At 36.4% G+C, this 25,863-nt stretch overlaps 13 protein-coding genes and 1 non-coding gene across 14 annotated transcripts; 7 read left to right on the forward strand and 7 right to left on the reverse strand.

Annotated features, from left to right (window-relative positions):
* Window positions 1-180: 180 nt before the first annotated feature.
* VTC4 (Vtc4p) lies at window positions 181-2,385 on the reverse strand (the record flags this gene model as incomplete). The annotated part of the gene is made up of 1 exon (XM_003683926.1): window positions 181-2,385. One exon carries the CDS (start codon window positions 2,383-2,385, stop codon window positions 181-183), a length of 2,205 nt encoding a protein of 734 aa, XP_003683974.1.
* A 713-nt stretch (window positions 2,386-3,098) lies between these two features.
* RPC17 (DNA-directed RNA polymerase III subunit RPC17) lies at window positions 3,099-3,578 on the reverse strand (the record flags this gene model as incomplete). The annotated part of the gene is made up of 1 exon (XM_003683927.1): window positions 3,099-3,578. One exon carries the CDS (start codon window positions 3,576-3,578, stop codon window positions 3,099-3,101), a length of 480 nt encoding a protein of 159 aa, XP_003683975.1.
* Window positions 3,579-3,998: 420 nt separating this feature from the next.
* Window positions 3,999-5,276, reverse strand: CRH1 (transglycosylase; the record flags this gene model as incomplete). The annotated part of the gene is made up of 1 exon (XM_003683928.1): window positions 3,999-5,276. One exon carries the CDS (start codon window positions 5,274-5,276, stop codon window positions 3,999-4,001), a length of 1,278 nt encoding a protein of 425 aa, XP_003683976.1.
* Window positions 5,277-6,034: 758 nt separating this feature from the next.
* On the reverse strand, window positions 6,035-6,143 carry TPHA0Atrna4W. The gene is made up of 2 exons: window positions 6,107-6,143; window positions 6,035-6,071 (listed from the first exon to the last, which is right to left on the reverse strand). It is a non-coding gene; the product is annotated as a tRNA-Trp (tRNA).
* A 1,325-nt stretch (window positions 6,144-7,468) lies between these two features.
* Window positions 7,469-9,178, forward strand: TPHA0A04700 (amino acid permease; the record flags this gene model as incomplete). The annotated part of the gene is made up of 1 exon (XM_003683929.1): window positions 7,469-9,178. One exon carries the CDS (start codon window positions 7,469-7,471, stop codon window positions 9,176-9,178), a length of 1,710 nt encoding a protein of 569 aa, XP_003683977.1.
* Window positions 9,179-10,271: 1,093 nt separating this feature from the next.
* TPHA0A04703 (uncharacterized protein) lies at window positions 10,272-10,592 on the forward strand (the record flags this gene model as incomplete). Its single annotated transcript, XM_003683930.1, has 1 exon — window positions 10,272-10,592. The coding sequence occupies one exon, from the start codon at window positions 10,272-10,274 to the stop codon at window positions 10,590-10,592; it is 321 nt and encodes a 106-aa protein (XP_003683978.1).
* Window positions 10,593-11,362: 770 nt separating this feature from the next.
* On the forward strand, window positions 11,363-12,277 carry TPHA0A04707 (uncharacterized protein; the record flags this gene model as incomplete). The annotated part of the gene is made up of 1 exon (XM_003683931.1): window positions 11,363-12,277. One exon carries the CDS (start codon window positions 11,363-11,365, stop codon window positions 12,275-12,277), a length of 915 nt encoding a protein of 304 aa, XP_003683979.1.
* Window positions 12,278-12,737: 460 nt separating this feature from the next.
* MHO1 (Mho1p) lies at window positions 12,738-13,763 on the forward strand (the record flags this gene model as incomplete). The annotated part of the gene is made up of 1 exon (XM_003683932.1): window positions 12,738-13,763. One exon carries the CDS (start codon window positions 12,738-12,740, stop codon window positions 13,761-13,763), a length of 1,026 nt encoding a protein of 341 aa, XP_003683980.1.
* A 168-nt stretch (window positions 13,764-13,931) lies between these two features.
* TPHA0A04720 (type I glyceraldehyde-3-phosphate dehydrogenase) lies at window positions 13,932-14,930 on the reverse strand (the record flags this gene model as incomplete). The annotated part of the gene is made up of 1 exon (XM_003683933.1): window positions 13,932-14,930. One exon carries the CDS (start codon window positions 14,928-14,930, stop codon window positions 13,932-13,934), a length of 999 nt encoding a protein of 332 aa, XP_003683981.1.
* Window positions 14,931-16,637: 1,707 nt separating this feature from the next.
* On the forward strand, window positions 16,638-18,179 carry MET3 (sulfate adenylyltransferase; the record flags this gene model as incomplete). Its single annotated transcript, XM_003683934.1, has 1 exon — window positions 16,638-18,179. The coding sequence occupies one exon, from the start codon at window positions 16,638-16,640 to the stop codon at window positions 18,177-18,179; it is 1,542 nt and encodes a 513-aa protein (XP_003683982.1).
* Window positions 18,180-18,407: 228 nt separating this feature from the next.
* PDX1 (Pdx1p) lies at window positions 18,408-19,634 on the reverse strand (the record flags this gene model as incomplete). Its single annotated transcript, XM_003683935.1, has 1 exon — window positions 18,408-19,634. One exon carries the CDS (start codon window positions 19,632-19,634, stop codon window positions 18,408-18,410), a length of 1,227 nt encoding a protein of 408 aa, XP_003683983.1.
* A 1,328-nt stretch (window positions 19,635-20,962) lies between these two features.
* Window positions 20,963-21,892, forward strand: TPHA0A04750 (uncharacterized protein; the record flags this gene model as incomplete). Its single annotated transcript, XM_003683936.1, has 1 exon — window positions 20,963-21,892. The coding sequence occupies one exon, from the start codon at window positions 20,963-20,965 to the stop codon at window positions 21,890-21,892; it is 930 nt and encodes a 309-aa protein (XP_003683984.1).
* A 145-nt stretch (window positions 21,893-22,037) lies between these two features.
* On the reverse strand, window positions 22,038-24,038 carry FYV8 (Fyv8p; the record flags this gene model as incomplete). Its single annotated transcript, XM_003683937.1, has 1 exon — window positions 22,038-24,038. The coding sequence occupies one exon, from the start codon at window positions 24,036-24,038 to the stop codon at window positions 22,038-22,040; it is 2,001 nt and encodes a 666-aa protein (XP_003683985.1).
* A 666-nt stretch (window positions 24,039-24,704) lies between these two features.
* On the forward strand, window positions 24,705-25,325 carry TMA22 (Tma22p; the record flags this gene model as incomplete). The annotated part of the gene is made up of 1 exon (XM_003683938.1): window positions 24,705-25,325. The coding sequence occupies one exon, from the start codon at window positions 24,705-24,707 to the stop codon at window positions 25,323-25,325; it is 621 nt and encodes a 206-aa protein (XP_003683986.1).
* Between the last annotated feature and the right edge of the window lie 538 nt (window positions 25,326-25,863).

Here is a 25,863-nt window from a genome sequence, read left to right on the forward strand (position 1 = left end):
ATTAAAATATAAAAATGAAGTAAATTTAAATGTATGTCTCATAAAATTTAAAACTTATCGAGAAAATATGTACATCTCAATCTTAAGTTAATTACATAAAGAAAAAAATTATCTTTGAATATTAATCGGAGTTTAAGTCTCATATGTCAATTGGCGAATTCATCTTTTTGACAAAGTCACCTAAGCTAGGTTGCAATAGAATGAGAATATCATAGATAATAATAAAAATGCACAAACTAATGATGGCCCTAACTTATCTTCATAATCTGCAGCCTTTTTTTGTCTGATATTAATTACTCTTGTAATATAAACATATGTCGTCCGTGCTATTACAAATAAAGATGTTAAGAAAAATCCCAATGAAGCGATCATAGTAGTCTGTGTTCCATAAGTTAATAATGCGGTAGATACACCACCTAGAATGATTGCAATGGATATCCATGATAAGAAAGTTCTCTCTGTGGCAAAATATACTTTTGGTTCGACACGGACGGGCACACATATGGTCTTACCTGGGGGTGCTGTAATTTTTGAATCAAAAACTGTACCAACTGGCACTTTGCTTATTTGATCGCCATTAAAATAATGATCTAAATATTGCACGAATCTGTAATAGTTCTTCGATATTAAATTACTTGCACTGGCAATGCGACGTTCATTATATGTTCCATTTACACCCTCAATTCTATTTACAGGCTCACTTTGAACTAATTGGCCATCGTTATTATGACGAGAGCCACTGCCAGATTGGTTATTTTCGATTGATCCATAACCAACACGTTCCTCTTGGTCCATGTAATTTCCTGCTGGACCATTCATTGCTGCTACCAAAGCAGCATCCTCTTCATCCTCATCATCTAAGTCAAATTCATTGTCGATATCAGAGTCATATCTAACTGGTCTTGTAATGTTCATTTGATCCGATAATGCAGGCTTCCTGATATCTACATCCATTTGAGGCAGCCAAAATGGAATTTGATTAACATTATCATTTAATAAAGTAGCTACACCATGAATGAATTTGGAGAATTTTGGTACAGGTTCGACTAAGTGTGAACTTACCAGTTCACGTACCCATTCAGGTGGCTCTTGTCCTAATTGGGTCTGTAATTTAACTTCTAGCACAGCGTATGGAAATCTACATATGTCTTTATCTTTTACTTGTTTGAACGGCCAATCAACACCAATATCCATTCTCCTCCAATTGTTATGTGTTCTATCACAACCATCGAAATTATCTTCTCTTACCATAGTTAGTTCAGTGTCAAGTGAAATACGAACTCTAGCATCACCTGGTAACTGAAAGGCGGTTCTATTATAAAAAGATCTTACAACCGGTCTTAACTTCTTCTTTAACATTGTATATTGAATTTCAATGGCCAAAGCCTCTAAACTTTCGATTTCTTTGATTGATTTTTTACCTTCTCTATACATCTTAGCAAATGCTTGTTCAGCAGTATATCTACCCTTTAAGAAATCATTAACGTGGGGTTCCTTCAATGCAAACCTTGCCTTGACAGATTTTTCACCGGTCCAATCTTCTCTATGTGTTTTTCTTTCCAAAAAAATGGTATCTGAGGACATACCACCGTACCATCTTAATCTGTGTGCTTCAGCACCTTCATCTTTCCTTAAACGTCCATAATATAAATCCATATCTTCATTATCGTAATAAATGGATGTAATAGCAGAATCTTCTCGCTCAAACTCTTTATTAGCATTGAAAACCAACACTGGTAAATGCTTTAGAATGATTAGTTTTAATTCTGTAATATTATCTGGGTGAACCCAGTACTTAGTAGTTTGTCTCACAAAATTTTGTTGTTTACCACCAGCAGCAGCATCACCACGAATTGGATTACCTCTAGTTCTAACTAAATCATATAACTGAGAAATTTTAACAACTAACTCATCATAATTTTCTTTAAAAAAAGGTTTCGAATCTAATCTGACTTGGAAAATAGGCTTCAAAATGAATTTTGTCTTCTTATCATGCTTCTTCAAGATCTTTTGAAACCCAATATAATTTAATCTTGAGAATTTACCCAAATCATAAACATCGGCGATAATATCACTCAATTCTTCCTCTAGAATATTAAAATCCAATTCACTTGGAGGATTATTAGAGTCGATCAAACGAATAGTGTGTTTAACTTGTAAATAAGCATCCTTCAATCTTCTAATAATCTCACTGTGTTTGACTTTGCAAAAGCTATAAACTTTATCCAATTCAATCTCTAATGATTCAAGAAACTCAGTCTCTAATTCTTGACTCCATCCATTTTTCAAATTCTCCTCTATGTCACTCTTCAAATCATCATAGCAAATATAGTAGTAACTATATTGAGGAATCAATGATTTACTTAACTGCTGACCAAATTTCATATTTAAACCAGTCGAAATAAGCTAGATTATCTTCAACCGTTCCTTTAACCGGAATTAGTTATTAAAAAGTAAGCAAAGAACCCTAGAAAAGTTAGTTTTAAACACTTTTTATATCTAAGTAAATATAAATATGAAACAAACTAATCTCAAGTGAAAGGTAACTCTTGATCCAACTGATAAACGTCTATTCCTTTAAATATAAATGTTAAAAGCAACAAGTCCCTTTTAAGTTATGAGTTTGCTGTTTAATGGTCTCTTTTTTTTGAAACTTTCACGTGGGTAAGGTCATCGACTTAAAGAGATAATGGTTATTAAAAGAAGTCAAGTTGTATTATTAAGAGACGTAATTAAAATAAGGAATAAATGTTTTAAATCTGATAACATCACCATTGTAAGAGGAATTAATTTTGAAAATGGTTATATTCCGTCTCTTGACATGGTCTGTTTTACGATGACCGCTTGAGTTAATATATTGATAAACTATTAAACTTGAAATTAAGAGGTAATTCTGATTCCTATGTAGACGTATCGTTATTCGTTTTTAGGATTGGTGCATTATGATATGTTGATATTTTATTATACAATATGCAAAAGTTTATATACAACATTCTATATATATGTGTGTGTGTATGAGTGTGCCATTGATCTCACTTGCAAAATGTAGGCAGACATGAATTTTTTGAGGTGATGTTGGTAGTGTGAGGTTATTGGCATCATATGAAATCTTGGATGATGGATAGGATCTCTTGGACTTGTTCTTCGGTGAACCTTGAATCACATTCTTCGACTATAGAATACAGATGGACTATATTGTTTGGAAGTTGGTTGACTAGTTGTAATTTTTCGATCTTGTACAAATCAAATTGATTTAATCTTGTGACCAATTCTGAGAATTTTTCATCATTTAATTTACTAATAGCGGAAAGTTTGGAAGTATTTGCGAAAGTTTCTTCTTCATCATCTCCATCTTGTTCTTGTTCGTTTTTACTAGTACTCAAATATGAAATTGTTTGATGTGTGATGAACTCAAGTTCTGGATGGTTGTAAAATTTCTTTGCTTTCTTGAACTTCTTGTTGTTCTTCACCTCAGCAAGACTCTCTGGATCCCATTGATGTTGTCTCTCTAATTTTGATAGAAATTGTAAAACTTCGTAATCGCACATAAAAGCGCTTCTTTCTTCAATGACCTTCATGATCTCTTGTCTTCGTATTCGATTGTTCTCGATTTGTTTCTGAAATCAAAAGTGTAATTCCTCAATAGTGTACTGTTAAGAGAACGATATATATATCACAAGTGTAACGATTGATTTGAGACTGTCAAATCTATCCCATCACATCAAAAACATCATTGCCAAATTGTATATTATCATGTAAACATTTTTCAATTTTTCAATTTTTTGGTACCATTTTCAAATTTTGCGATGAGCTAATAATTAATGCTTTAGACGTCTGTAATTTTAATGTTTAAAATTAATTTATTATTAAAAAATTCTATTTACTCTATGTTATCAATATAAAATTTCATTTTTACTAGTATATAGTTCCTTATTGAATATGCCTTAAATTTTTTTACGGTTGGTTTTCGTCCTTCTGCTTTGCAGTCGTTTGTGTCATTATAATAATGAGAAGAATAGTGTCATTAAGATTGAGAATGGGGTGACAGCCTTGTTGAAAGCGGCAGCGCCAGTGCTTAGGGCAATTGAGTTGGTTGTGGTATTAGCAGATGTCATTGAAGTTTTGAAAGAGCTGGTGGAAGTGATTTTGACAGCAGCGTCGGAGACGACAGCTTCGGTGGTGGTAAGTTCGGATGTAGAAGTAGACTCGAAAACGGAAGAAAATAAAGCAGTGGAGGTGGTTTCTTCAGCGGAAGATTCAGAAGTTAGCTCTGAGGAGGTAGCTTCGGTGGAGGTAGCTTCAGTAGAGGTAGCTTCGGTGGAAGTGGTAGAGGAGACCTCTTCGGAGGTCGAAGAGGCTTCGGCAGATGTGGAAGAAGCAGAAGAAGAAACAGCGGAGGAAACGGAGGCATCTAGTGCAGAGATAGAGGAACCGGCGACTAAAGCAGCAAACTCTTGTTCACCTTTGGAGACTCTGCCGTAGACAGTACCATCCTTTGCTTGGATTGATTGCCAAGAACCGGTTTGGTCACTGTAAGAGTATTGTGAACCGGAAGAGTAATCTGAGACGATGATACTTTGAACGTTCATAGTGAAAGGGGCCTTGGTGTAGTCAGTTAGACCACCAGCCCATTCAATAGTACCTGCTGCGTTTGATGGATCACCACCAGCCCAGATACCGATGAAAATAGCCATTGGAGATTGTGGGTAACCGGAAGAAGTATCATTAGCCAACGTTCTAACGATGGCACCATCTAGGTAGAAATCAGTTCTATCCATCCTCCAATCAACAGTGTAGTTGTGATATTCTTCTTGTGGAGAAGAGACAGAGTGGAAAGCACCTCTATCATAAGTGGTGGTGTCACCTTTAGAGAAGAAGTTAGTTTGGAATTGAGTGGTGTCCCCACCAACCCATTCAATGTCAATTTCGTCCAAGTCTTCACTTTGTAAAAAGACAGAAGAAATGATACCTTGTCCTGCAGCAGCTTTAGCGATGACTTCGAATTTACCATACATGATATAGAAGTCCGATTTCAGCGATGGATTATCAAATCTTTTGGCCAAAGTGACTTCCAAACCGTCTGAAGTGTAATTGATTTTACCTGGGTTGCCGGTGCTTGCGAAGTGCTTGGATTCTGAAGTGAAATCTTCGGAGAAACTGGTGCCTAAAGCGGTTTCGGCAGAACAGTCAGTTGCAGTTAACGGATTGCAACTGTCAGCCTTGACAATAGACAGAACAGATAAAGCAACTAATAAGTTTTTTCTAGAAAATAGCATGAGTGCTTGTGCGTTTATTGATGTTTTTGTTGTTGGTTACAAATTTTTTTGTAGAACAAGAGAATGTGCATGGAAAGAAACACAATTTTAAGAAGAGGATTGATAGATGTACAGATAGTCAACTATTTATATGACGAGGAAAGAGATGGTTGCCATGAAAGTGTGTCGTGGTTTGGCAGAGAGGGCACACCCAGAAAAAGACAAGCCATCTCAAAATAATTCCAGGATTACCTGCTCAGCAAATGTAAATAATTAAATAAGCTATTTTAGGATACAAAAATAGTTCAGTTACAGATATGTCGCCGACACAACTGATACACAACGAATTGACAGACGGAGCCTTTTTCTTAGAATAGAATAAGTTTTCGAGATGTAAAAGAAACCAGCCTCGTTAATATTATTATAATGGCGATGGTGATGGTGATGGGGATGTAATTAATGGTTCCTGCTAGATGTGGGCTTTGCCATTTTAAGAAAAGTTAAGAAACACCGACGTGTTTCATGATGAACTCACTAAACACGGAGGCATCTGCGCAGGGACCGAACACGAAAATGTGAAAAAGAAGCACGAACGTTAGTGATTTCGTAACTTGGTGCTGGGCGCCTCGTTTCGGTTCGTTTCGGTTGTCACGAAAAACGGGAACCAGCCATTTTCGTGAAACCAGAATATGCTGTGGGGTGTGGGTGCATTGGTCGGAGAGGAGGCACTTAGCAGGGCCACTCGGTGACTATAAAAGAAGCCTCGGGAAAAAAATAAATGAAACGGACAGGAATCGAACCTGCAACCTTTCGATTTCGATTGCAATTGTTTCCTCGTGATCCAGAATTTAATTGGAGTCGAAAGCTCTACCATTGAGCCACCGCTTCACTTAAGTTATCCCGAGTGTAGGAAATCATTCTATGACACTGAATGTTCTAGCACAGGGTAATAGAAGCCAGTATGACCCTACTGTACTATTCCGGATAACCATTTGTTAACGAGCCGTTGTGAGTGAAACAACTCTTCTACACAAAGATATCTCTAACTATACTTGAACTGGCAGTTATCTAATGAAATGGAGCAAGTCATTTGCTGCTGGCATCCTGGAATGGTCGTTGTCAGTACGTTCCAAAGAAGTTGAATTAGTGCTGGCCATGTAAAGATATATCTACGACAACGCAACCTCGAAGTGTGTTCCTGCAACCCTCTTTGAGCGCTATGGCGTTCACTGGTTTATACGATTGCATAACAGCATTAAGTTCACGTATCAATTAACGGAATTAAGCTGGTGGACAACTTCCATCCCCAAACCAGGTCTTCGCATATATAAAGAGGAGACGTCGTCGTGTAAGATCTTATTGTGCGTATTGTGGCAACTATATGTAGATATATAATAAAAGACCAGTCAGTTTCACAACCAAAACAGGCACTAACGGTATATCGTATGCACATATGAACACCATAATCATCGCTTACGATACTTCGAGCACTCTCACTCTGTGCGAATAGCAACTAAGAAAGCTTTGCCTTCCCACATGAACTTCTCCAGTACTGCAACCAACGTTTCTCGTTCAATAAATTTTACATGTTTGTACTTCTCACAATCCACAGTTATGGATCGGTTGTTTTTCCACTTGGTCACCGTGCCAGTGGACCATCCGACATACAGCCAGTCTCGAATTCTCACAGTTCCACAGTCTCACACTATGATTAATCCCTCACAGTGGGACGAAGTCTTATGTGTTAATGCATGTACTATACTAAGAGATTAAGAAAAGGTATGTATTTCATATCATCAATTCTTGGCATATTTTCGAAATTGTTATTGCTCATTGTCGATGCATCTTTGGACCTCCAGTTATTGATGAGTAACAGCAACATTGCAGAACTACAAATGTGTGTGCGTGGTTGGTTCTGCATGTAACAGCATCGCTACACGGGCTCTTTGTTGTGACTAGATACCTGATAGATCCGAAGGGCTAGCTGGGTGCCGTTGGAATACACAGTTTTTCATGGTTTCAGTCGTCTGAATACCTTGTTTGCTTAAATAATATGGTATGCATGCAATATGAGGCTATGATGACTATTGGTATTACAAAATATATATAAGTATGTTGGTCTTCAAGTTGTAGAAAAATGTATGTTCAAGACTTCTCTTTGGTTAGGTGTCCTACTGGAAGCCTAATCAGTATCTATATATATACAAACTAAGATGGTAAGTAACCCTCTAAGTAAACAGTATTGGCATGAGGTCCGCGATGGCTTCAGCATTGTCGGTTATGATGGTTTGGTTGAGAAAGCAGTTGTAGATATCCCTGACCCAGGAAGTTCACATGATTTAGGTCAATCGTCAAAGGATTCTGGATATAAAATATCGACTGGTTCAGCAATCGACTCGGATTCACTGCATGGAAATAACGTAGCTTTCGAATATGGGGAGAATTTAAATAAAGATTTAGATATTAGACACTTGTTAACTTTGGCAATAGGTGGCTCCATTGGTACCGGTTTATTTGTTAACTCGGGTACATCATTGAATACCGGTGGTCCTGCCTCTTTGATCATCGGATGGGTCATCATATCCTCCGCATTGTTCACTGTCATTAATGCACTAGGTGAACTGGCTGCTACGTTCCCAATTGTTGGCGGGTTCAATGTCTATATGACTAGGTTCGTTGACCCATCGTTTGCATTCGCAGTTAATTTAAATTATCTGATTTTGTGGATCGTCTCTTTACCGTTGGAATTAGTGGCCGCATCAATTACTATTAGATATTGGAATAGGGAAATTAATTCAGATGCATGGGTCACGATTTTCTTCGTCTTCATTGCATTGTTGAATATGATGGACGTCAAGTTCTTCAGCGAGGCAGAATTCGTAATGTCGATCATTAAAATTCTAGCTATTGTCGGTTTCTTTATATTAGGCATCGTCCTAGCAGTCGGCGGTGGCCCCACTGGTGGTTACATCGGTGGTAAGTACTGGAACGACCCAGGTGCATTCCATGGGGACTCTGCGGGCTCGAGGTTTAAAGGTCTCTGCTCTGTATTTGTCATTGCGGCTTTCTCCTACTCCGGTGTGGAGATGACTGCCGTATCAGCTGCGGAGAGTAAGAACCCAAGGAAGACTATTCCAAAGGCTACTAAACGTACCTTCTGGGTCATTACCTTCTCCTACATAAGCATCCTGACTTTGATTGGCATTTTAGTACCATACAATGACAAGAGGTTATTAAGTGGCTCCAGTTCTGTTGATGCTTCTGCATCACCTTTAGTCATTGCCATTGAAAACGCTGGCATCAAGGGACTCCCATCTCTAATGAATGCAATTATTTTAATAGCCCTTCTTTCTGTCGCAAATAGCTGTGTATATGTCTGCTCCAGAGTGATGGTTTCAATGGCATTGACAAATACATTACCAAAAGTCTTCAGCAAAGTAGACAAGAGAGGCAGACCACTGTACTCGATCTTTGCAACCTTATTTGTAGGTCTGCTTTCATTCATTGCCGCATCCGATAAACAGGAAGAAGTCTTCACATGGTTATCTGCTATATGTGGCCTTTCGACAATCTTCTGCTGGATTGGTATTAATTTAGCACACATAAGATTCAGAGCTGCACTTAAATTTCAAAATAGATCACTAGACGAATTGGCCTACATATCTCAATCAGGTATCTGGGGATCTTGGTACGGTGTGATAATATTGGTGCTAGTATTGATAGCATCCTTCTGGGTTTCTTTATTCCCAGTGGGAGAATCTAGTGCTGATGCAGAAGCATTCTTCGAAGGATATTTGTCATTTCCAATCTTAATTGCAAGTTATATTGGTCACAAAGTGTATATCAAAAATTGGAAATGGGTAATTCCACTCGAAGAAATTGATATTGACTTAGGAAAAAAGAATACGATATGGAATGGTTAAGAGAAGAAAAAGAATTGGAACAAGCAGCATTTCAAAAAAAATCTAAATTTGGACAATTTTTAGCTATTTGGTGTTGAGTGATAATATCAATTATAAGAAACTTAAAAATTTCAGACTATACAGATGGGTACTATGCATTCCCATCAACTATGTAGATAGATATATGGGTACAAAAGTGATTTAATATTACAACCCTTTAATAAATTAATTGTAATAATATCTCAAATTCACTTTATTTGACCTAACTTTGGATTTTTTTTATAGAATTTGTGACGGGCATCGTAATTGACTTAATAAAATTCACAAAAATGCATCAATGCCAGCAAATAATTTTCCAAGAAGTTCTACATTTGATGAGATGATATTAAGTTTATAATCCATCAAGACAATGGTTCATACCATTGTAAAGACTCAATTTCATATAGTCTATTAAATGATGTACTTGAATATTATATCGATTTGATGCTGAAATTAGTTATTGGCATAAAAAGATTAATTCATTTGGTGGATATGTTTTATTAGACATCCAGAACATCATAAAATATTATACTGTTAATTTGCTAGAGAGCAAAAAAAATATTTATAAACCTACAAGGTTAGTATTTATTTGCAACACATATGAGGAGTACGCACCTATTTTCAAAGGGTTCTTGGAAAGATATGTTTGATAGTTTTACGATGTAGATAACTCAGCTAAGGATGCAGTTGTTGATATTAGTAGACCAAATCATAGGATATCTTCATTAAATGATTATATCATTGATAATGAAAAGAATAGCTGAAAATTAGATAATGTTACTGAAACATATCTGGTAGATAAGTGGTCATTGAATCATAGAGGACCACTAACGGCTTCTTAACAACAGATGAGAATTTGAATAAAGATTTGGATATTAGACACTTGTTAACTTTGGCAATTGGTGGCTCCATTGGTACCGGTTTATTTGTTAACTCGGGTACATCATTGAATACCGGTGGTCCTGCCTCTTTGATCATTGGATGGGTCATCATATCCTCCGCATTGTTCACTGTCATTAATGCACTAGGTGAACTGGCTGCTACGTTCCCAATTGTTGGCGGGTTCAATGTCTATATGACTAGGTTCGTTGACCCATCGTTTGCATTCGCAGTTAATTTAAATTATCTGATTTTGTGGATCGTCTCTTTACCATTGGAACTAGTGGTCGCATCAATTATTATGCTAGTATTGATAGTATCCTCCTGGGTTTCTTTATTCCCAGTAGGAGAACCTAGTGCGGATACAGAAGCTTTCTTCGAAGGCTATTTATCTGTCACCATTTTAATAGCATGTCATATCGGTTCTAAAAACTGGCAATTATTAATACCATTAAAGGATTTTGATCTAAATCTAGGAAGAAAAGAACGAACACAGAAAAATTTAGACAAGAATTAGAAGAAGAAGAAGGATTTAAACAAATGAAATTGTATCAATAACTCTGGGAAGTTTCTTGTCAATTAATTTAATAACGTTCAATGAATAAAAACTTGCAAGACTACCTTCCTAGGATATATACAACACAACATATATAAATGACAACTATTCAAAATTCCATAACCTTGCACCATTATAATATTTTACTAAAATATCTATAATAGTATCCAATAATATATTGTGTCACCCAAGTAATTCATCTCATTTCACAAGCTCTTATCATACCCACAATCACTTCATTTAAACTCCATAAACTCTAAAAGTATAAGCACATCATTACTCTGTACCACAATTCCGTTACTAACAATATGAACAATCGTAAAAATTAATCAATGGGTTCCATAACATAGGTTTTACTATCATCATCATCATCATCGTCACATTTTCTTTACAGCATCGTTTTTCAGAAAATATCGATTTTTCGATTTTTGCGATGGCGATGAAAAAAAATTCTTTCAAAGCCAACGAAATGACAAACGGTAACCAACTGAAGTTGTTAACTTCAAGCACTCATTCATTCATTAACTCTCTTTTCGTTATACGTCAATTAACTTTTTAGATTACAATAATACTGGATTAGAGTTTATTCTTTAAATTAAAGACCTTATTCGATTGATTTAATATTTGGATTTAATTAGTTAGTAAACTTTTTTTAAATCTTAAATACTTTTTTTACTGTATACTTCTTGGAGGATAGTAAGAAGATAACGCTACTATTTCAAATCAACAAGATGTCCACTGCAAACTGTAGATTTTATGAGAATAAGTACCCTGAAGTCGATGACGTTGTTATGGTCAATGTTCAGCAAATTGCTGAAATGGGTGCTTATGTTAAATTATTAGAGTATGATAACATTGAAGGTATGATTCTTCTGAGCGAATTGTCACGTAGACGTATTAGATCTATCCAGAAATTAATTCGTGTTGGCAAGAACGATGTTGTTGTCGTCTTGAGAGTTGATAAGGAGAAAGGTTACATTGATTTATCCAAACGTAGAGTTTCTTCTGAAGATATTATTAAGTGCGAAGAAAAATACCAGAAATCCAAGAGTGTTCATTCAATTTTGAGATTCTGTTCTGAAAAATTCCAAATTCCTCTAGAAGAATTGTACAAAACAATTGCTTGGCCATTAAGTCGAAAATATGGACATGCTTATGAAGCTTTCAAAATGTCTATTATCGATGACACAATTTGGGAAGGTATTGAACCACCAACCAAAGAAGTTTTTGCTGAATTGAAAGAATACATTTCTAGAAGATTGACTCCACAAGCTGTGAAGATTAGAGCCGACGTCGAAGTATCTTGTTTTGGTTACGAAGGTATTGATGCTATTAAGAAAGCTTTAAAAGCTGCTGAAAGTTTATCAACTGAGCAAATGCAAATTAAAGTTAAATTAGTTGCTGCTCCATTATATGTAATCACCACCCAAGCATTAGATAAAGCAAAAGGTATTGAATTATTGGAACAAGCTTTAGAAAAGATTAGTGAGGTTATTTCAGAATTCGACGGTGTTTGTAACGTCACTACTGCTCCAAAATCTGTCACTGCTACTGAAGATGCTGAGCTGCAAGCATTGTTAGAGAGCAAAGAGTTAGATAACAGAAGTGACTCTGAAGATGGTTCTGAGGGTTCTGACTACGAATAGACAATAAGTCATCACACCAAGAAAAAAAATCCTTCAAAAATTAATTTAATAACATCTTATCCGGTCGTTCAAATATGCAACTACTATGTTTAAATACCATTTGTATAAATGCAGGTCTTTGCATACGCGCACCAACTTATTTTAACAATTAGACACATGCTAATTAGATGTATAAACTATCTGCAATACATACAAGTATAAATTTAAATATTATTTGTTCTACATACTTAATAATCCTTGGCAAATGGTTTTGATTTAACTATGAGGAGCATCAAAAATTGCAACAAAGTGTTTAAAGGGTTTTAAAAAAAATAAGGAATATATAAAATGTATATGAAGGGACTTGTACTTTAAAACTTTTATATATAAACTGCCACTGCAAGGAATAGTTAAACATAAAAATAAAGAACTCGCAGAACAGTTAATAAAGTGAAGGAATAAATATATATATATATATACAATGTCTCGTCCAGCAACTCATTCAGGATCATGGTATTCTGATGATCTACGTCGTCTAGATGCAGAATTATCTAGACATTTGGTTGACGCTAGCAAGAACGTTAACATGGTTAAGGGGTCTAGATTAATAATTTCACCACATGCAGGTTATAAATATTGTGGCTCTACTATGGCGTATTCGTATGCTTCATTGGATTTGAATTCAAATGTTAAGAGAATCATCATCATGGGACCATCTCATCATATTTATTTCAAGAACCAGATATATGTGAGTGGATTTTCTGAGGTTCAAACACCACTAGGTAATTTGCATGTGGATAAAGATTTCATTGAAGATAAACTAATGGGAAATAGTATTGAGAAAGGGTTATTTGCTTATATGGATGAAGAGACGGACCTGTCTGAACATTCTCTAGAAATGCAATTTCCTATGGTAGTCAAGACTCTTCAGTTCAGAAACATCGACGTCGATAAAGTGAAAGTTGTTCCCATGATAGTGTCTCATAACAGTGAGGCAGTCGATACGAAACTCGCTAATGTGTTGAAGAACGAATTTATGAATCCCGAGACAATATTCATTGTAAGTAGTGATTTTTGTCATTGGGGTCGTCGGTTTCAATATACTGGATACGTTGGGAATAGTGAAGAACTGAAGGACTCGCTTGAAGAACAAACTGAGATCGAGATGTTGACTTCAAGAAGTAAGTCATTGCATCGGGAAGTGAAGATTTGGGAATCAATTATGATAATTGATAAATTTGGAATGAAGCTATTGAGTGATTCTGACAATTCTGATAAATACAAGAATTGGAAGAATTATATTGAAATTTCAGGTAACACTGTGTGTGGAACAAATCCGATTAAAGTAATCTTAAAGACAATTGAACTCATTGCAAATGAAGTTGTATCGAGTGGTAGTGACTCTAGTAAGATTGACTTTTATTGGCCTAGCTATTCGCAGAGTTCGAAAGTAACCAGTGTTAATGAAAGTAGTGTCAGTTACGCTTCTGGGTACGCAATCATATAGTATATCAATGTATAATTTTATTGTTCTAATTATATAGTAGTAGATAATGCTTTATAAAAAAAAGGTTTGGAAACAATTGACATTTCATTAGAATGAAGTATAAAAAAACTATTTAGTAAATGTATAAAAAATCATAAAATTAATATATTTTAATCATAAATAGTTTGTTTAACCTCTGGCGGCAACGTGTTCGACTAAGTCGACAACTCTGGTGGAGTAACCGTATTCGTTATCGTACCAAGAAACTAACTTGACGAAAGTTGGGGTTAATTGGATACCAGCTTCAGCGTCGAAGATAGAAGAGTGAGAGTCACCTAAGAAGTCAGAGGAGACAACAGCATCTTCAGTGTAACCTAAGATACCCTTTAATTTACCTTCAGAAGCAGCCTTGATGGTCTTCTTGATTTCATCGTAAGTGGTTTCCTTAGCTAAGTTAACGGTTAAGTCAACAACGGAAACATCGACGGTTGGGACTCTGAAAGCCATACCGGTCAATTTACCTTGTAATTCTGGTAAGACCTTACCGACAGCCTTGGCAGCACCAGTGGAGGATGGGATGATGTTAGCAGAAGCAGTTCTACCACCTCTCCAGTCCTTGTGGGATGGACCATCGACAGTCTTTTGAGTGGCGGTGGTGGAGTGGACAGTGGTCATTAAACCCTCCTTGATACCGAAGTTGTCGTTGATGACCTTAGCTAATGGGGCCAAACAGTTGGTGGTACAGGAAGCGTTGGAGACAATCTTTTCGTTAGTGTATTTGTCTTCGTTAACACCCATGACGAACATTGGGGCGGTACCGGATGGAGCGGTGATGACAACCTTCTTGGCACCAGCGTCAATGTGGAATTGAGCAGTGTCTAATTCCTTGAAGACACCAGTAGAGTCGATGGCGATGTCGATGTTAGAAGCACCCCATGGTAAGTTCTTTGGGTCTCTTTCTTGGTGGACAGCGATCTTCTTACCGTCAACGATGATGTGTTTGTCATCGTAGGTAACTTCACCGGCGTATCTACCGTGGGTGGAGTCGTACTTGAACATGTAAGCAGCGTAGTCGACGGTGATGAAAGGATCATTGATGGCAACGACTTCGACGTCCTTTCTGCCTAAGGCAATTCTCATAACTAATCTACCGATTCTACCGAAACCGTTAATAGAAACTCTAACCATTTTGAATATGTTTTTGTCTGTTTGTTTGTGTTTGAAACTAATGTCTCTCTGGAGGTCTAGGTAACAAAGAGTAGAAGAGAAAACAATACAATAGACATAAGATATATATACAAAAGAGAAGAATTAATTTTGGATGAGTTAGGATGAATTATCGAGTCCTTTATATAATAAATAATTTGAAGAAATGAGAGAGTAAAGAGATAAAAAATTTCTGATGTGAACAATTCCAACGACGACGACGACAAGGACAACGGCGTAGCCGTTGTCCACACACATACCATAATGAATGGGAGAAATACCTTTATCACTTCTTGTTTCACCACCTGGAAAACCGAACTACTAGCCATACAAGAACATGAGAACCTCTTAAAGTAAAAGACCAACCTCTAACTAATAACCATACGAACCAGGAATCCACGACATTGAACGTTTCGATATACTTTCTTACAACCGGTGGTTGAGGACGAGTTGCTGAAGTTGTTGATGTCGACGATGGTGATGATGATGGTAGAACGGGCACGAGAAGGCTTTACAATTGACGAGAAGACCCTTGGGAGAGCTTGCACCAGCGACTTGGAAATTACCTCTCTCGAACTGTGCCACTCGCTGGCTCTGTTAGGTATATGATGGGAATAGTAGAAGGCATGAAACCTTACAATCTTCCAGAAACTACTATTAGCGTTGGCTATTGAACAGTCAAGGGTATGTGTGGTATGCGTTTTGCGCTATGCATCACCAACTCTCTGGTGAGCAGTTTGATTAAACTCAGTTTCTGATTAAAGCCCATTCCTCTCCCAGCGGTTACGAAACTGCAAGAAGCCATCAACCTCATACTATGCACGGTGCGGCCTGCGCGGTGCTGTTGCCGTCTAATTGTCGCAAATTCAAATTACGTTTTCGTTTTCTGGAAACGGAGCGGGAGAAGCCATTAATTGAGAGTGCTGTGCGGGCGGTGTCTTTGGCGAAAAACACCTCAGCGTTTATGCCCTGGACAAGGGCGCAGAGTTGAGGGAAATTCTCGGAAGCCGTGGCAGACGGCACAGGGCGGACGTAGGCCCGCGGATCTGGACGTGCGTGCAGGTGCGACTAAATCGCCACGGTTTGTGGGCGCTCGTCGCCGGGTTCCACTATTTGGTGTTGTTCATCTCGAGAGGTGCAGGGCCGCGGTTAGGGCCTGGGGGAGCGGTGTTACACGCCGCTGGGCTTGTGTTTAGTGGACGCTCGTGTGCGCAGCACACGACGGTGCACAACGGAATCCAGATAATGCTTTCGCCGTCGGAGAAAGGGGCCAGGGTACGCTTTGCTGGGCGCGCGTCGCTGGTTCTCATCACGTGCGGAGCACGTGATGAGAGTGGCGTTTTACAAACCACGTGCTTTGCACGTGGTTTGAATGTGTTGATATACAGATCACGTTTTTGCACGTGATCTGTGTTGTTTTGGCAGAAAAATAAAATAATTGCACGTGCTCTTTGTCCCTGTGGTGTCGTAAAATATAGAGTGACATTCATATGACACCACATCTATGAAACTGTCCAATTGTCCGTAACGTGCAGACAGACCCATGCCGCTTGCAAGAACTATTTAAACAGGTGAATTCCCGTGTCTTTCACTGTTCCCAACACTCTTTCCAACATCTGCTCTTCCCCCCTCCCGCTGACAAGGAAGCATCCGCCGCTACTAGCCAAATAATACAAGCATATACTAACAATGAGTGTCCCTCACGGTGGTGTGTTACAAGATCTTATTGAAAGAGATCAGCCAAAGAAACAGGCATTGCTCCAAGAGTACAATGGTGCCGAGGCGTCCAAAGTTTGGAATCTTACTGAAAGACAACTTTGTGACATCGAGTTGATCTTGAACGGTGGGTTCTCCCCATTGACAGGTTTCTTAAACGAAACAGACTACAAATCAGTGGTTGTTAAGTCGCGTCTAGCCAATGGCCTGCTATGGACCATTCCTATCACGCTGGACGTCCGCCCAGCCTTCGCTGAGGGTCTCGCAAATGGTGACAGAATCTTCCTAGTCCAAGATAATGTCTTTTTAATTGCAGTGTTGACAGTCGAGTCCATTTATAGACCAGATAAGAAACTGGAAGCTGACAAAGTCTTTAGAGGAGATCCAGAACATCCAGCGGTCGTCTACTTAAATAATATTGCAGGCGACTATTATATAGGTGGTTCCTTAGAGGCCGTCTCACTGCCGGTTCATTACGACTACCTGGAATTGAGGAAGACGCCGAGACAGCTTAGATCGGAATTCAATTCTTGTTCCTGGGATAGGGTAGTTGCTTTCCAAACTAGAAATCCGATGCACAGAGCTCATAGAGAATTGACTGTAAGAGCAGCAAGAAGTGTCAACGCAAAAATATTGATTCATCCTGTCGTCGGTCTAACGAAACCGGGTGATATTGATCATCATACTCGTGTCAGAGTCTACAAAGAAATTATTAAAAAATATCCAAGCGGTGTGGCAACTCTTTCTCTACTTCCATTAGCAATGAGAATGGGTGGTGACAGGGAAGCTGTTTGGCATGCGATCATTAGAAAAAATTATGGCGCTACTCATTTCATTGTCGGTAGAGATCATGCAGGACCAGGCTCGAATTCAAAGGGTAAAGATTTCTACGGTCCTTACGACGCTCAAGAACTGGTTGAATCTTATAAAAATGAACTCGATATCGAAGTTGTTCCTTTCAGAATGGTCACGTATTTACCAGATGAAAACAGATATGCTCCTATTGATGAAATCGATACTACCACTACAAGAACTTTGAATATATCAGGAACAGAACTAAGAAAACGTTTAAAAAATGGTGACGCTATCCCAGAATGGTTTTCTTATCCAGAAGTCGTTAAAATATTAAGGGAATCAAATCCACCGAGACCAAAACAAGGTTTTGCAATTGTGCTGGCAAAAAATTTGAACGTAGACAGAGAACAGTTGGCTATTGCTTTATTGTCAACATTCTTACAGTTTTCAGGTGGTAGATTTTATAAAATAATTAGTCATGAGAATAAAGCTGAATTGTTGGATTTAATTGGTTCTTTCGTGCAATCAGGCTCAGGTCTAATCATACCAGATGAATGGTCGAAGGAAAACAGCAAGTACGTCAAACCAATGAATCTCTTTAGAGTAGGCCCCAACTCGATTCAGGATTCAGTTTTAGTAAACAATGACACAGATAAGTTACATCATGTTGTTCAAAAAATCGTCTTGTTTTTAGAAGATAATGGATTTATTTTATTTTAAAGAAGAAAAAAATTCAGTCGTAAGGATGTACTCATTTGATAGCTTTGTATATATAATTCAATGACATTACTTCTTTTGCAAATTTCATATTTTAGATGGCTACATATTTGTATATATACATGAGAAAAATACTACTATAATTTGTCAGACTATGTAAATTTTCGTAGATTTATTAGTTTATTATGGTTATTATTATTCGTGATCTATTTTTAAGCGCTTTTGTCATAATTAGAATTGCAATTGTCTCATTAAACTCATAAACAGTTCAGCTTTGTCCAATGCATCAGAATATTGATCTTCTAATTTAACACTCAAGGAAACCAAATATTCACTTTCCGTAGGAGCGGTATTTCTATTGTCATTAGCCTCTAAATCTACTGTTTTATGGCTGTTGTTTGACAATAAGTCAAAAATATCATTGGAATGTGGTTGAGCATATGCTTGTTCAGTTTCAACTTTGATTAATTCAAAATTTACTTTAAATCTAGCCTTTGACTCGTCTTGGGTAAGTAGACTTTCAAATGCATCATCGTACAATTCAGAATATATGTTAGATGATGATTCACGATGTGCTTTATGATAGGCTGAATCAATATAGGAGCGTAACGATTTTCTAAGCTGTTCATAATCGACATTTTGCTTCACATGGAAAACGATGTTTTCTGATAAAATAATATCCTCTTTAATTGGTTGTTCGCCCTTCACAGTGTCAGCCGTGGAGCTAGGTTTTTCGTCTTCAGATGGTTCCAATGTCTTTATTTCAATATTTTTTAAATCTAGTTTCTCAAAATCTTTAATATATGATGCGATCTTCTGTGCAGAGTCCTTTGGAATCTTACCAAGATAAGATAATACGTCACCTTTCAAAATTCTTCCATTACGACCAGTTGGTTCGATATTCTTAATTGCTTCCTTTTTCGAGATACCATTCATCTCTAATTCTAACAAAACAGAAGGATACATTGTCTGATTGTTATCCGCTTTCAATTTTGGTCCATCTGTGCTTTTAAATGTTTGTGTGCTTCCATTTACAGCTTTGACTACTTTAGGGGTTGTTACTGGTTCTGTGTCCGGTGATTTAGTAGTAGTTCCATTTACATCAGGAATTACAATGGTGTTCATATCATCATTAACATCGGCAATGAAAGCGATAGTCTTCCCCACAGCAACGTCTTTGGCACCGTCATTCTCTAAAATCTTCACAATTTTCCCGTCATCAAGAGCTTCGACATCAATTTGAGACTTATCAGTCTCCACGTTTAATAATAAATCACCTGCTGAAAATGGTTCGCCAACTTTCACAGCCCACTCTACAATCCCACCTTTTTCCATAGTTGGAGACATGGCTGGCATTAAGAAAGGCTGGACAGCAGAGGCCCTTGCGGAACTGTGGAATTGATTCTTGATCAAGATTGACCTGAGTAGAACACTTCTTGAAGCTGAAGCACGTAACATGATGCAGTATTTTCCACTATTCTAGCTCTTCTTCTATATTTTTCCACCACTAAATGCACGTACCAAGGCGGGTTTAGTCGCAGTATCTCAATTCAAACACGCTTATATGTAGTCCATCAGATGGGATATAAATACTATTATTGAATCTTACAGACAATAACATATATGTGTGCATATACTTATACCTAAGGATGCAAATGTCAATCCAATGATTAAGCAACATGAAGTTAACTCCCTGTGCATCAAAGTTTAAGATTCATTCTTCTTGTCGCAGAATGATGACCGTACGCCATCAAACCGGGTAATATTACGGTTATTGCAACAATAAGTCATAGCACGTCAGGACTAGGCAAGACGTTAAGCTTACACCCTTAAGATACACTCTCTAGTCCCACACATTTATAAAAGACAACACACAGAAGTATATCCGGTTCAGCTATGTCAATTGGCCCATTCCTGCTTCTCATTGCTTTCCTACAAATTTAGCGACACTTCGGAGTGTCACTAAATCTGCAACTGGTGAACAGAATCATCTCTAAAGGTAAATTTACAATATATTTACTTCATTAGAGAGCAGATTGCAATTATTTACTGTTAAAATAATACTATTAGCAAAGAACATGCAAGCAAACGAGACGTTTACTTAATCCCCTTAGAGCCAGATGATTTTTGTTATCAATGAATCTTGATGGACTATTTAAGAATCGTTTTGTGTCGCAATTGGGTTTACATCAAACGATTTTAACAATGAAAGACATAATTAGATGTATGTTTTGTTTACGATTGAGCTAATTGCATTTGCCAAAAATGGCAGCAGTCTCCATTCATACCAAAAAGGAATTCCTAAATAATAACTTATTGACCAAAATATAAAATATTTATCCAAAACCATACTTTTATTAACAACGTTTTGTGTACCTATATTAATCACAATGTAGTCTCGATATATTCAAATTTTAAACTAAAATAAGCACCTTACTCACCTTAGATTACAAACAGATCCTGCTGTTTAATGACCTTTTAATAGCTTGGTATCAAGTTCTACGTCCTTAACGCTGTAAAGAAATGGCGATGAGCGAAATTAAGCACAAGAACCTTCAGCTCCATGACTCTTAAGATCCATGCCCTAAAGAAACAACCAGTCTTTGTATGTTACATTCCTCATATAGCTCAAGTTGACACTATTGAATTCCCAATTAAAAGTAATTGCTATTTGAATGATTTCAACAATTGGAGAATAAACGCACTAGGTTCTCCTTTCAGATCTGTATCTCATACAGATATATACAAATTTAAAGGGCTAATAGGCATAGTATAGTATTTACAACATGAAAGGTACTAGTTCAAATGCAATTGTGGCTCCACCTAAGAGGCTATTAGATGATGAGACTTATTCGAGACTTATGGGTTTTGTTGCAGGGATGTGTTCTGGAGTTGCGAAGAACTCAGTTGGTCATCCCTTTGATACTGTCAAGGTTAGATTACAAACCTCTCAAGGCACTGGGCGATTCCATGGTCCATTGGATTGTGTCTTGAAAACAGTAAGACAACAAGGTATAAGGGGGTTGTATTTAGGGTTCACACCACCATTGTTCGGTTGGATTATTATGGATTCCGTTCTATTAGGAAGCTTGCATAATTATAGAATGTTATTAAGTAAATATGTTTACAACGATCATAAATCACTGCCATTATCAGGTTGCATTATAAGTGGGGTTATGTCCGGATGGACTGTTAGTTTTATTGCTGCTCCTGTTGAATTAGCAAAGGCAAAATTGCAAGTTCAATACGATGCCACTACGAGCAAGTATAAAGGACCAATTGATGTTATTAAAAAAGTGTATGCGACAAATGGGATCAGGGGATTATATAAAGGTTTGATTAGTACATTAATATTCAGAACTCATTTTGTTTACTGGTGGGGTTCATATGAACTATTAACAAGATGGTTTAAAAAAAATACTAAATTAAGTGATCCAGCAATCAATTTTTGGGCTGGTGGTCTAAGTGCATCTTTAGGTTTTTGGACAACGGCATATCCAAGTGATGTTATAAAGCAAGTGGTATTATGTAATGATAAATATGATGGCACATTTAAATCGTGGAGAGCAGCTGCAACTGATATCTACAGAAGCAGAGGCTTAAAGGGGTTCTTTAGAGGATTTTTACCTAGCTTTTTAAGATCTTTCCCAACAAATGCTGCAGCTTTAGCGGCATTTGAATTCGTTTTACGTACTAGTGGTGCAAAGAAGGCATAACTCCAATTTCAATAACTTTCATTAATGTATATTGATAAATGCAATAGCCTGTATATATTCTTACTTCCTAATTGATAAATTTATGTATATATGATAATCTACTAATAAATTGTAATAATATTTTATTTCTTTAATTAGTGATCATTCAAAGCTTCTTTTTACCGATAGATGCAAACAAACCTTTAGATTTAATTGAATGAGAAAATACTTTCTTTCTTAATTGACTAACATTTTGAGTTACTGTATCAACTGTATTAATCACAGTATTTTTACGACTAATTTCATCAGTATTAGCATATGCATGTTTAACATGTTCACTTACTTTATATTCTTCAAATATGAAGTTTGTGTCGGAGTTACTCGATGATTTTAAGGAGTGGTTAATCCAGACTTGTAGTCCTGAATCATACTCTTTTAATTCCTCTTGATACGAGGCTAATTGTTCAAGTTTCATTTTGTGCGTACTTTCACTTCGAATAATTTTATTCAAATCTGTGAAAGGTATTGGTTTATTTGCTTGAATTTTTTTGGCATCTATGTCTGTACTATTCGGAAGTTTACTTTGTGGTTGTGCGATTTCAGCCGCATTTTCTGGTAATGGAGGCATGCTACTATTATTTGCTATCAAACCAGGAACATTATACAATGTACTATTATCATACAGGGTTTTAGTATCTCTAATTGTTTCAATGTCATCAGCATTCCCAGAAGGAAAAGCTTCCCAAACACTTTCCTGATTTCTTGTGTATGTAGATGGCGCTGATTGACTTCCAGAAGGGTTTAAATCAACTAACTCACCATTCTCATCCATCACATAACCTTCTGGAATTTTTTGTGCATTTGTCTCTTGAACAAATCCTGATCGGAAAGCATCTGTATCTGGTCTCCATGGTTCTTTGTTCATTGAGTCATCTGAATTGTCGTCTGAATTCTTTGAATTTATTGATGAAATATCCTTAGTGTCTTTAGCAGTGGTTTGATCGCTGGTATTAGCATCTTCAACTGATGTGTTAACATTAATGGTATCATAATTGATACTTCCAATCTCAGATTTATTTTCATTCTGCAAAGATATTTTTTCATCATTATCATCAGTGCTTTTAGAAGTATTAGTCTTTTCAATAGCATTCAAACTAGGAGACCCTGTTATTGATTCTGTAAAAGAAAGTTCATCAGTATCAGTATCTTCAAAATTCTTAACATCCCTTTTAAAACCTTTGTCTTCATTATTATTTTCTTCCTTTTTGTCATCTAAGCTAACTTCAGAGGTAGATATTGATTCTATTACCTCAGATTTTGTTGTTGCTGTATCTATTATTTCGGATTCCTCTAATGGTGTGTTGATTACTTCAAAGTCTTTTTCAATTTCCTTTTCAGATTCTAGCATCTTATAATAATATCCTGATTTTGAAACTGTATACTCTTCATCACTATTGCTGCCCATGGTATCAAGGTCAATACTTCTTCTGTCACCATCTTCACCTTGTAACTCATCTGATATGATAACCAACTCCTCTTTGTTCCCCTCCACATGTTCTTCAACGGTAAAATTACGTTCAGTCTCCTCATCTTTATCCTCATCTTTATCCTCATCCTTATCCTCATCTTCATTTTTGTTTTTATTTTCATCTTCCTCTTCATCAAAACCCTCCACTGTATTGGTAGATATACTCTTTAAAAAATATTCTTTTGGGATGTGATCCCCTTCTTCTTCATCAGAAGAACTTACGTCAGGAACATCTTGAAACTCTTCAGTTTGTGGAATTATTGGCGTCATTTCTTTAGATATTTGTACCATTAAACTATCTAGATCGGCATTCACCGATTTACTTTGATTTCTTTTCATCAGCGATGGAGATGCATTTAAATTAGTTGCACTGGATGAAACCGATAGATTAGCATCTTTGCTTATGTTACTTGAATCTTGCTCATCAACATTCACATCTTTTTCAGCCTCATTTTCTTTCTGCGTATAATTTAATTTGGGAAGCACTGGTAAACTGTTTTGCGAGCTTTGTAATTCGCTAGCAATGGAACTTCCTTTATCCTCTTCGTCACCACTACTGTTCCAATCGTCACCATTATAAGAAGTTTGTGATGCACTGGCCCATCTATAGGACTTTTTTCTTCCAACTTGTTCTGACATCAATATACATGTATATATTAAAATGCACTTAACTCGTCTGCGAATCTATATGTTCTTATAAATTCGTGATATTCTACTGAAAGGACTCAACCTAAAAAACGGATTGCTATAATACGTTCCTCTTTAACTCAAATTTGAAAACAGCAAGCAAATAACTACTGTATTTCGCAGACTAAATTAATATATCAATTAGTTCTCTTAATAAACTTCAACTAGAGATCACAAATTAGTTCTAAATTATATTCGTAAATAGAAAAAGCCTCTCCGTTAACAATGATCGCCTGCTGAATATAACAAGTATTTATCGATTATTCAATGAATATAACAGTAAAACACACCTTTAAACGTCTCCTAATCGATTAACAGCACAGGTTCACTCACAATATGAATTATTAACTTTATTATACACTACAAACTATCTAAAGTAATCAAATTATAGTCTGTCTTACCTTTGAGAGTTCCCATTCATTTTAATAAATCGCTAATTTTGAATATTTTTTTTTAAGAATTAATTTTTAGAAACAGATAATATAAGGAAATATTGAATTTAAAGAATATTTAAAAGAAGAATTTGTTTTGAAGAATATCGTTAAAATATTATACACCGTCGTTTAAGGAGGATATCACATACCCACATTCACACACACACACATAAGTTAAGTTAATATGCTACAAGAGGTTGTCTATTGCGGAGTTTGCACTTTCCCACCTGAATACTGTGAGTTCACTGGTAAATTAAAACGTTGTAAGGTTTGGTTAAAGGAAAACCATTCTGATTTATATGAAAAATTATATGGAGACGAAGAAGTTGGTGATAAGGAAGTTAGTGGTGTAGCTAAAAACTTAGCAGACTCTTCTATCGGCGAAGAAAGAGAAGAGAAATTGGAGAAAGATTTGAAGAGATTACAAACTAAACAAGAGAATAGAGAACAAAGAGAATTAGCCAAGAAACTATCCTCAAAGGTTGTTATTAAGAGAGAGGCTAGAACTAAAAGAAAGTTTATTGTGGCCATCTCTGGTTTGGAAGTGTTTGAAGTTGATATGAAAAAATTAGCTAAAACTTTTGCTTCGAAATTTGCTACTGGTTGTTCTGTTTCAAAGAATGCTGAAAAGAAAGATGAAGTTGTTATTCAAGGTGATGTCTTAGAAGAAGTTCAAAAACATATTAAAGGTATGCTAGAAGAAAAAGGGTTGAAAGATGTTAAAATGGAAATAATCGACTCTGCTAAGAAGAAAAAGCAACCTGAAGGTGCTGAAGGTGCTCCTGCCACAAATGGTAAAAAGTAAATTTCAAGTATATAGAATATTCAATTAAATATGAGACAACTTGCAACTAGCATAATCGTGTAATATATTTCAATATCGAATAACGAATACTTTAGTAGAATATATTTAATCATGATATATGATTTATTCTTGTAATTCTTGCTATATATATATATATATAATATTGGTTTTTAAAAAATACATGCGCGGCTAAAATATCATTTATATATAAAGGAAAGAAGAAAATCGGAAAGGTATTTTCTAGTAAAGATAATTATATTAGTTTATTCTTCCAAATTTACGATAAGTTATAGATCGGTTTCTGTAAGTATATAACAGAGGAAACCAATACTTCATGAATATTTAACTTTAATATGATGGACTATGTCTGAGTTTGGTACGTTCAAATAGGTAGGTACGGAAAATGCATTCGACTGTCATAGCACATGCTGAACTAAAATTTAACATATGGAAATGGACTATCGAATGCAGAGTTGCATTGTTATAAGTTATTCATAAATGCTACATATGAATACCACTATTTGTAATATATTACTCT

The sequence above is a fragment of the Tetrapisispora phaffii genome, chromosome 1 (assembly GCF_000236905.1).
Source record: "Tetrapisispora phaffii CBS 4417 chromosome 1, complete genome".
Taxonomy (NCBI): domain Eukaryota; kingdom Fungi; phylum Ascomycota; class Saccharomycetes; order Saccharomycetales; family Saccharomycetaceae; genus Tetrapisispora; species Tetrapisispora phaffii.